The sequence below is a fragment of the Fusarium solani genome (genome assembly GCF_023522795.1).
Source record: "Fusarium solani strain SB1 chromosome Unknown bctg00000007, whole genome shotgun sequence".
Lineage (NCBI taxonomy): Eukaryota > Fungi > Ascomycota > Sordariomycetes > Hypocreales > Nectriaceae > Fusarium > Fusarium solani.
Window position 1 is genome coordinate 2521382 of NW_027072150.1, and position 11004 is coordinate 2532385.

At 49.1% G+C, this 11004-nt stretch overlaps 3 protein-coding genes across 3 annotated transcripts; 1 reads left to right on the forward strand and 2 right to left on the reverse strand.

Moving 5' to 3' along the window:
- Positions 1 to 260: 260 nt before the first annotated feature.
- Positions 261 to 2468, reverse strand: MRS44_011752 (uncharacterized protein; the record flags this gene model as incomplete). The annotated part of the gene is made up of 4 exons (XM_065619845.1): positions 261 to 1334; positions 1405 to 1584; positions 1881 to 2217; positions 2266 to 2468. 4 exons carry the CDS (start codon positions 2466 to 2468, stop codon positions 261 to 263), a joined length of 1794 nt encoding a protein of 597 aa, XP_065475917.1.
- Positions 2469 to 7474: 5006 nt separating this feature from the next.
- MRS44_011753 (uncharacterized protein) lies at positions 7475 to 8497 on the reverse strand (the record flags this gene model as incomplete). Its single annotated transcript, XM_046280951.1, has 1 exon — positions 7475 to 8497. The coding sequence occupies one exon, from the start codon at positions 8495 to 8497 to the stop codon at positions 7475 to 7477; it is 1023 nt and encodes a 340-aa protein (XP_046134530.1).
- Positions 8498 to 9175: 678 nt separating this feature from the next.
- MRS44_011754 (uncharacterized protein) lies at positions 9176 to 10312 on the forward strand (the record flags this gene model as incomplete). Its single annotated transcript, XM_046278356.1, has 1 exon — positions 9176 to 10312. The coding sequence occupies one exon, from the start codon at positions 9176 to 9178 to the stop codon at positions 10310 to 10312; it is 1137 nt and encodes a 378-aa protein (XP_046134529.1).
- Positions 10313 to 11004: the final 692 nt, after the last annotated feature.

Consider the following 11004-nt stretch of genomic DNA (forward strand, 5'->3'; position numbering starts at 1 on the left):
ATGTCGAGTTGACACAGCCACCACCTCCCACGTCCTACACGCTGTAGATACCCCATCTCCTTTAATCAACAGGTCTGGCTGCTGGAGCCCATTTATAAGGGTTTGCTCTACCGGTATTCACCTATCTTTGCTTTCTCACATACCTAGGTTGTTCATCCATGGTGTCGACGTCAAAACAAGGGGCATAGTGATCACGTTTTGTTGAAAGGTACCCCCTCTAAGTGTTCTCCCTCGATAGTGGCAATATTTCTACCAATAACCTAAACTAAGTGGCTACCAGGCAATACGGAATCCCATATCGCCTTCTTAACATCTGCTCCCAGGAAGGCCGGGCCAGAGCCAAAGCAAATGCCGCTTCTTGAAATATTATGCAACAGTCCTAGTTTTGAAACCCGAATAATCACCGTAGCCTCTGAGTTTGAGTAGTTGATGCTCTGCGATTGCATCGAAGGAGCGTGTATTAGATTGCTCGTCGTTGACATGCCATTGTTTACTATAACATCCAGGCAGTCGCCTCCCGCAAGCTCACGAGTTCTTTGCCGCAGAACCCTAGCAATTTGATCAGCGTTGTAGAGTTGTTTGTCCTCTAGCTGTACATCTGTGTTGACGAACGCGGGCTGTGTAAAGTTTGCGGTAGCGAGACCGTCCAGTTGTGAGTAACCGGGCCCAAGATGCCACCGCAAATTGAGAAGGATATCTTGCCTCGTGTGGATTTGCAGGCGAGAGCCGAAGACCCGATAGAGTACATCACTTGCCGGGCTTGTGGTGGTTGACAAGATGTGACACGCATACTGAATTGCCAGATATGCAATCTGTAGGCTGAATGGGCTGTCCAATCGGTATTGGCCCGTGGATGGAGGTTGAAAGTTGATGGAAGCCGACAGGCCAATGTCCTGTCTAACATGCTGCCTCAATTCACCAACCTGAACCCCTGAATTATGGCGCTCGGAAGACGGGGTGGTGGAGAGAGATGGCTGTCGTTGGGCATGTAAATCCTGTGATGTTGAAACCCCGTCTGACGTAGTTTCGTTGTTCTTGAGAGCAGTTGAATCATGATTGCTCTGCAATGAGTTCTTGAACGCCATGTCAGGACTATCATCAGTCAGAGACAGAGACAATACATCCTTCACTGAACTCCGCAACGCTTTCATCAGGGACGCGTCTTGATTAGCCCACTCTGAGCGAACGACCTGATCGGTGAAAGACAGGAACACGGAGAGAAGATGGTCGAATTTGTGCCCCAGTTCGACTTCCTCCTGCCTCTGGGACTGTTCATTTGCCTGGTGGCGCAGACGAAATGACTTCTGAGCTGCGCGATTTCTTTCCCTACGCGCCTGGGGAGAAGTTAGTTGGGCGCTCTGGTCGCGCCTCATGCAGGGTAGTAATCAGACGATTGTGACGCACGTTCATCCTGTGGTCGTCAGAAGGATGCTTACGCGGTCGACCGCGAGGTTTGCAGCCGTTCTTAGAGATAGCCGTGTCAACATTCATGATAAGGAGCGCCGAGCGAGAACAATGTTGAGGTTTGGTGTAACCAACCTCCATGGGGAATTTATCCATTATGTACAGTAGGCCGATGTATTTCTAAGAGGCGGGTAGATCAGTAATCGATTAATAGCACTCACGTAATTTTTTGGGGTCCTGCAAAAGGGAGCTACGCCTGCACCCTCCGAGTATTGGCTGTCGCAGCATGCTCAAAAGGGAGAGGAAAATCAGCATCCACTGGGTCCAGGGCCAATCTTTCCTGTTGACGATGAAGGAGCCGATTACAGGGCTTTACAGTATCAGCATGTCTGCAACAAGACAATGAGCCAGTTCATGGATACTCACCCTAATGCAGGCCCTAGAAATGGCATCAAGACAAAAGAATAGGCTGATACCGGCCCTCGAGTCTTGGGTCGGAACGTCTCAGCCAAGGTGCCTGTTGCGACAGACAGAACTGGGGCCCAGCACAGTCCAGCCATAAATCTGAGAAAATAGAGGGCACCAAAGTTGTGAGCAAACCCTACGCCAAGCGTGAAAAGGCTTCTGAGTGGTGCGCTCACGACGTATATCGGACAACGACCTATGGTTTCAGAGAGCGGGCCGCCGATGAGAGGATCAAAGCCAAGGGCAAAGACGTAGAGCGCAACGGGTATCAGAGCTTTGGTGCTGCCAACGTTGAACTCTTGCATGAGTTGAAGTCTTGCTGGGCTGACGATAGAAGTTCCGATGGAGCTGACTTTGTTAACAAGACTGGCTAGGATAGAGTGGTCCTGTACTCACGCCAAGAACCCAGATGATGAAATCATCGCTACTTGCAAGGCTTTCTTCCATAACGGCCAATTCAAAGGGTTGTGTGGATCATCTTCCCACCATGAAATCTGTGCGTTGTCAGAGGTTTCGCTCTCCTGAGTGGTTCCTTCGCCAGCTTCGATGGGTTTGTCTTGCAGCTCAGAATCCTCCATTTCACATTCATTACGCAACATTGTGGCATTTGGGACACTGACTGCTGTTGAAATCGCCATCTTGGTTAGATATGAACCAAGAAGAAAAGTGAGCGGTAGAGAGATTGGTGTCTTGCTGCCCCCCTCCAGCCCAAGTAATCATTAAAGATATCACTCATTTGAAGGGCCGTTCATAATTACTGATCAAGCAGAATATACGAGATTCGGCTTAAGGGATCATTTGTAATGTCACTCTTTGGTGAGTGCGAGTACCAAGCCGACCTCCGATATGCTTCCGCAAAACACGCCTTACGCCCGGCGGGTTGCGCAACAGGGCGCATTATTAATGGTATTATATAAAATTCCGAGCACTTACTCATGGTATTATCTGTGTGCAGTATTCTCAAAGGCATTTGGGTTCGGTGATTAATAATAATGCACCACTCAGTCTCGGAATAGTGACAACTCGTAGGAGACTGTCCGCGTCTCCGCTCTCGCGTCATGTTTGTAATGGAGAATCAAGAGTGTCGGTGGCGCGTTGGGAGGCTGTTATCTGTCCTAAACACTGAGTTGACGATAGAAAAATACATCAGATGCTCTAGTATTTAATCCGGGCTTCAGGACCAAGCGGAATGTTTCGACAACATCATACGCTCTCTGGCCAGTCAAACGTATCCTCAAACAACATCCTCCTATCACTTCAACATGTCACTTCCAAAGACCTACCTGATCACGGGCGCCAACCGCGGCATTGGCAGAGCACTAGTCTCCAAACTTCTTCTTCGAACCGGCGTCACAGTCGTGGCCACTGCTAGAGACGTCTCAAAGGCGTCCTCTCTGAACGACCTACCCAAAGGCGAGGGCAGCAGGCTGATCTTGGCCAAACTGGACTCGCAGGTGGATACGGACGCCACAGATCTTGTCTCACAGCTTCAGGACAAGTATGGCGTCTTATCTCTGGATGTAGTCATTGCCAATGCTGGTATCGCGCACTCCGGAAGCACGGTTTTCAATACGACTCCCGAAGCAATTCGAGACCATGTCAACACAAATACTATCGGCCCCGTCACTCTTTTCCAAGCCACTTATCCCTTCCTTAAGGCCAGCAGCACCGGAAACCCCATTTTCCTTGGCATATCCACTATCTTCGGTAGCATCAATGGTCAAGACTATCTTACTAGTATCCCACCGATCATGAGCCCTTATGGGGCGAGCAAGACAGCTCTCAACTGGCTCATACATCGCATCCATCGAGAAGAACCATGGCTTACCACCTTTGTTGTACACCCCGGCCTGGTTTTGACCGACATGGCAAGCGGACTGCTTCCTCCAGACACCAACCTGGCCGCCTTTGGGGCCATCGACGTTGACACGAGCGTGGCCGGGCTGCTGAAGCTGGTCGATTCTGCGAGTCGAAATGAGCACGGAGGGACTTTCCAGAACGTGGATGGGACAGTGCTACCGTGGTGAGACTGACATGCTGCCCTCGTGGTGGTAAACCAGGATTTCAAGGGGAGAAATGATCAATTTGTAGTAGGTGTAGCCATGATAGAAAGGAGAATGAGCTAGGGTTGAGTCTTCTCAATACGATGTGTCTGTGTTTTGGAAATCGAGAGCTGTTGCCAGCACAGAATCTAGATGTGACCCACGGTTCTGTAACCCGTGACGAGCCAACAGCCCCTAAAGGGCTGAAGCGGAACACCCACTGAGCGTCTATACTACATTTCAGAGTCGTTCCTGGCCAACACTTTTTGGGTGGTCAGATGATGCTTGAAACTCACCGTCATCGCCAACCATGGGTTTTGTATGTAACAAGGCCCCACTCGCTTCGCGCCAGAGGGCTAATGAGTGAAACAGTACCAGTATATCTATTGGGGGGAAAGGATCGCTTCTAAGTTGATCCAAGGGGAATCCACGCTGGCGTGAAGGCAAAGCACCTTGCGAAGGGGGAATCAGCTGTGAGATAGCACGAACCAAGGGGAGGCATAACGCCGAGGATTATTGCCCAGTATAAGCCTTTCCCACAAATCTCTGTAATTTACAATCATTTACACTTGTTTTCTTAGATCCACTGAGCGGAGATCGGGATCCATACGATTCTTCCGCCCCAAGGCTCATTCCAGGATCCGAGACTCGGCGAGCCAAGGCAACGTTGCTCTATGCTTGACCATCACACTCAAATAAAGTGCTCAATCAGGTTCTCAGGCACCTTAGTCACGTTGTCTTAGTCAAGGCTGATTTGAAATCAGTCTCTGACACCCAGTTCGTTGTCCTTTAGCGGAGACGTGGTGATTACTCAACAAGGGTGAGGTGCCATGCGCCGAGCTTCCTAGCAAGTAATCTGATCAAGACAATAGAGCACGCCATACGGTTGTTTATGTTTCTGTAGTGTGATGAAAATCCTTCCAGAACGGAAGTTCTAGATGCTGGCCGCGTGCCTAAGCCTGATCGGTCGGAGGGTGGCCAGGCCGGGGATGAATTTGTAATTGGAATTATAATTAGCCCGTGGCCACCTGTCATGCTTTTATGACTCAGCTTTCGTCAAAGTCCCCTAGATACGCGACTCGAACAGGGTTAGGCTTCTTACAAATGTGTTGTTTTTGTTCAACCTTGCCAGTACGGGAGTTGGAGTATCTAAATAACTGAGAGGCAAATTTTGGCTCCTGAGGTTTGCCAAGTCGCGATTCACTGGGAGTCTCACCTCCGAGGCCAACATGTCGCAGCAACGAGGTGCTGTGAGAGACGGGGGGAAGGCAGCCCATCCCTATAAATGGCGCACCTCTTTGACTTCATTCTGTATCATTCTCTGCCAGTTCGTGCAGGTAAGTTCTTACTATCTAACTTACCCGAAAGCCAATCTAATACCGTTAGATGATACCAGTGGGAGCCGGAATCAATGGTAGCCTACACATTGCAAAAGCGCTCAGAGCCCCCCTGAGCAAGCCCTCTGGATCGTGGCCTTGTATCCGTGAGCTGTTGCAGCTTGAGAACTCATGGTTACAACTGACATGAACAAGTTTAACTCAAGGAACATTTGTCATCATTGGAGGACGCATTGGTGCCGTGTATGGGCACAAGATCACCGCCGTGGTAGCAGGTGCTGCTTGGGTTATATTCCACCTCATCGCAGGCTTCATGCGCCATATCATCTCTGTCTGCATCATGCGCACCCTCAGTGGCATCGGCGCAGCATTTGTCATGCCCAATGCCATTGCTCTGATCACGATCAACTTCCTGCCCGGAAAGACGCGTAACCTGACGGTTGGATTGTTTGGAGCAATGGCGCCTATCGGGGCGGCTGGGGGGAGTGTCTTTCCAATGCTGTTTGGTCAGTTGCTGCCGTGGTGGTGGCTGTTTTTCTTCCTGTGGGTGCTCAGTTGCCCACTAACAATATGATATGCGTACTAAAGGATCCTTTTCTAGAGAAATATTAGAGGCGGTTGTATACGGCCTCTTCTTCCTTGTTGTCGAGAGTGAAGAGCAGCCCATGGATCGAAATGGGAAAATCGACTACGCTGGCGCTTACTTTGGTGTCTCTGGGTTATTCCTTTTCAACTTTTCTTGGACGTAAGTAGCTTGCTGAGCCCCCTGCACATCACTGATAACTGATTATAATCATAGACAAGCAAGCTTGGTTGGTTGGGATCATCCCTATGTCTATTCCATCTTACTGGTCTCTCTGCTACACCTAGTTGTCTTCGGCATCCTCGAGGTCAAGGTTGCTGACCAGCCCATCATACCTATGAGTATTTGGTCCTCCCCGTCTTTTAGTATGATGATTGTTTCGGCTTTTATCTCCTTCATGAGCTTCGGCATGTTACTCTGGTACGTTACTGTCTGGAATCTGGAGGTCAGGGGCTACAGCGTGTTGCTCAATGCGGCGGCGTTTGTTCCCCTTACCATAGGCGGCGCTGGTGCAGCTATACTCAGTGCACACATCGTGCGGTATGTTGCAGCACAATACATCTTTGCCATCGGATCACTTGCGACGCCAGTGTCCTTGATTCTCGTGGCTACGATGCCTGAGCAACAGTCATACTGGGCCCAAGTATTTCCGGCACTCTTGTTGGCATCTCTGGGGCCAGACTTCCTGTTCACGGCTTCTCAGCTCATTGCGAGCGGGACGGTGAAGCGGTCTCAACAGGGAGTAGCCGGGTCGCTTATTGGGACCGTCTTGGCTTATGGCTTAGCTACCAGGTTGGGTTTTGCAGGGACCGTGGAATACTACACCAACAACCAAGGCAAGGATTTGGTGAAAGGGTATCGGAACGGCCTTTATCTTGGGATCGGAATGGCCGGGGCGGCCATCGTACTGCCTTTGCTGTCAGTTAGGATACCAAAGGACACGAGAGAGGGATGGGATGAAGAGACAATTGCAGACTAACTTGACACAATAGACCGGCTCGGGCCTCATGGAACTTTAAAACCAAGTCCATGGTGAACGCTTGTATAGAACCAACCACATAGCTTGACGGGGGTTTGATAGGAATCGCATTATTTATTTAATCGAAGATGACGAGGCTGTGTGATGGGCTTGCAGTCAGCAAGAAATGGCCCTCAATAGCAGGTAACTCGTCATTAGGGGTGTAGGGGGTGCCTTGTCGCCTATTTTCTAACGATATGTGACCTTGGATGAGTCTCAAATGTATAACCTATATTTTGCAAGATGTTGTCTTACTGATCTGTTGTCTTCTTCTAGGCCAGGGTACAGGAAGAAAAGAACTGAGACCTCAGGTAATGGAAGCATCTACGGTGGTCTGAATCCCCTTGCTGTGATATTAATGCCACTTAGCATTGGGTTTTTATGCTGTCATATTCTTATTATTGTGTTCTTTGATGATAGCATCTGTTCGGATCGAGATTGTGAGGAAATGTTTTCAGCTTTAGTTAAGCTGTGAACTAGCCAAAGTAAAATTTACGATAAAATACAAGAAGGAGAGATATTGTCTGCCACGAAGCTGTCGGCGCCCCAAGATTACGAAATAACGTCCGCCCGAGCTCGTGGCTTCCAATGGGGAAACTTGACTAGGATCCCAGCCCATTTCCTTTCAACGTCCTGAAGATGGGCGCAAAAGGTTCTTGGATTCCAGCCAGTCGCTGATAATCTTGGCCATTTCCCGAGGTTTCTCAAGAGGGATGAAATGGCCCGATTCGACTTCGGCAGTGGTCAAATCTTTGATAGCAGTCCTGGCCTCTTGCGTTTCATACAATATACCTGGTGCCAGCGCATCCTTTGACCCTGATATGTGCAATAGAGGCTTTTCGACTCTGTCTGCACTTTCCGGAAGATCCTTTTCGACTTCATAGTGTGTGCCGTTGACAAAGGCTTGATACCACTTCAGAGGCGAAATAAAACCAGTGTCCCCAAACTGAGCCTCGGCATCCTCTAAGAAGCCAGGTTCGGCGGCAAATCCTTCAAGCTGCATCCGTTTGTCTGCCATCAACCAGTTGCGAAGACCGTCTTTGTACCCAAACGTGTTCTTCATTGTGTCATTCTCGGTGCCGCCAGCCGAGAAGAAGCTCTGTAGGTTGCCTGACAAAAGGGACGCGGCTTCAGGAGTGGAAAAGAACTCGTAGTAATAACCAAGAGGAAACCCTATCATATTCTCCCGTTCCTCTGCAATCTCGGTAACGTTGATGGGATCCCGGATCGGGGCTTGATAGTAGGAGCTTGATACAACGATGGCTTCTACTTGTTCTGGGTAGTAAAAGTAGTAGCGATGAGCAAGGAACGACCCCCAGTCATGCCCGATTGGGATGACGCTGGTGATATTTTCTGCAGCTAGAATCTCTGCGAGATCGCTTGCCATGGCATCCGAGGCGAAATAGGAAACGTCCCAGGGCTTGGATGTGCCACCGTATCCCAGTAGATCGGGCACCAAGATTCGAAGTCCAAAAGTCAGCAGCCAAGGGATGACGGACGCCCAGAGTTGGGCAGTGTGTGGGAAGCCATGGAGCAGTAGCAGGGCCGGGCCATCAGCAGTACTGGTTGCGTTGCTGGCCGGACCGGCGTAGTAGGTGTACTGAAGGGATCGAGAGTTGATAAGTTGTTTTTCCATAAAAAGATCCATGCTAGAAATGGGAAGAAAAGAGCCGATGGTGAAGAATACTCGCCTTGGTAGTCGACTAGATGGCTTGCTTGGTGGCGTGACTCCCGTATTTCTTATAAGGGCTCAGAAATATTAATTGAAGCTCAACGATCGCATCAATAGGTTTGGCGACTAATGGTTGGTATTACAGTTCAGTTTCCTGACTCATCTCGGCATTCTTCCCAATTCGGAGGAAAGGGTAGTCTGAGAAATTGATTATATATTTTATCATAATATCGCCGACTATTTGTCAGACTCCACAGCCGAGTTCCACCTACAATCATAACCCAGCTGCGAATTATTAAGCCTCGGAAACAAAGACACTACGGTGCATTAAATGGATGACCGTAATTATACACAATAATAACTAAAATGGCTAAGTTGGGGAAATTGGCGTACTTTCAGACGGCCTTCGGCCGAGTATGAGCAAGACTGTTCTCGGATGTGGCAACACAATTATCATCACATAAAGCGTAAATCACTAATCAACCACGGTTACTACTCCTCATATATTACTAATTAATACCCAAACGGCTGCTCATGGTCGGAGGAAATATTTATTAAAAGATCAAACTTCTGCCACTTAACTTTCCAGCACACTTGCCTGATACTCAAACTCGTACTCATATCAGTGCTCAATTGTCTTTTCAAACAGCAATCATGTCATCTCTCAAGAAAATTTTTATCGTGGGCGGCACTGGCGCTCAGGGCATTCCCGTGGTTCGCGACTTGGCACCAGTTTTTGCCTTGCGCATTCTCACTCGAGACCCATCTTCGGCCCGCGCCCAACAGCTCCTCACTTATTCCCCATCACCTGGACAGATAGAGTTGTTTCAGGGAACCTTCGAGTCTATGTCGGATCTGCGTCAGGGCCTGGAGGGTTGCTGGGGAGCATTCATCAACCTGGATGGTTTCACTGTCGGTGAAAAGAGCGAGACCTTCTGGACTATACGCTCATACGAATTGGCAATTGAGCTTGGTCTCAAATCATTTGTCTTTGGCAACTTGGATTATTACTACAAGAAGGCTGGGTATAAGGACGAGTTTCGTGTTGGACATGCAGACGGAAAGGGACGATTGGGAGAGTGGATGATCGACCAGCACCGGCGAAACCAGAAATCCCTTGCAGGCTACGACATGAAGGTATCCCTGTTCACGACGGGTGTGTATCTCGACATGGCGATTTCTTCTGCTGGGCCAGCCGTACCGAAAGTTGAAGTTGACGAAGTCACGGGCGAGGATATCCTTACCTGGCGAGTCCCCCTTACCCGCGATGGAGCAGTCGTGCATGTTGCGCTAGACGATTGTGGCTTCTACGTCCGATGGTTGTTTGAAAATCCTCAAGAGGCGGATGGCCGAGACTTGGAAGTGGCTATCGAACACGTGCATTACGACGATCTTGCCAAGGCATTTGAACGAGTCACTGGACGAAAGGCACGTTTTATCGATGTGGATTTCGAGACATACTGGAGGGAAGGATCCCTCGCCGAAATTGCGGACAGACCGGTTGGCGTCGTGGCCGATGCAAGTGACAGCGCCAATATGACCATCAAACAGAACTTTACCGGATGGTGGAACATTTGGAGGGCATCTGGTTATAACAAAGGTGTCATTCAGAGGGACTACGCTTTACTGGATAGAATCTTTCCCGGGAGAATTCGCACCGCGGAGCAGTTCTTGAGGTGGATTGACCAAGAGGAGCGGAAGAGGGGAAGCACGCTGTGGGACAAGATGGTCGCTAACAAACCGGTTCTCAAGGTTCAAGAAGATGGATTTACCAGTGTCAGGGATCTGTAGTCTCTACACCAAGACGAACATCCTTCCATGTAAGTATCCGTAGCATCACTGTTCAATACTTTTCAAAGCTGCTTTCAACATCGCCTAGCAAAAGGGATATTATGCCCTGACGCTGAATGCTTTGGGAGAAAAGAATGGGGCTTATTAAAACCTATATGTTGCCACGGAAAATCATACTTTGATGCGCGTGAGCTTGATCAGAATAAACATGATATGGATCTGGGGAGAACAAGTCATGGATGTAGGGTAGGCTGCTATGTCCACGGGAGGGAATTCTTAGACAGCCCCTGCGTGGGCTTGACAATGTCAATATCAATCGCGGATTCTAGCTTAGCTTCCTTGTCTAACATACCTTCTAAGCCAGCGACGGCAGTTTCCCCGTGGTTTAATTTAACATCCGGAAATTCTCTCCGAGATGAGGTCCGTGCTTTTGTGACAGTTTGAGTCGTCATGAGACTGATCCCTGTCTGCGGACAAACCCTCGGGGACATATCCGGTAACTATCCTCGTCATGCATGGCCTTAGAAGCATCGAGAAAGCTAAGAATTTCTCCTAAAAATGAGATTCAAGATAAAAGCTGAGGCTGCACACAAAAGCGTAACACCTAAATCACTTCTGACCGTCGATGCTAGATCAAGAGAAATGGCAGTTCTGGTATCAAGAGCTTTCGTCTGTTGAAGGGCACTCAACAT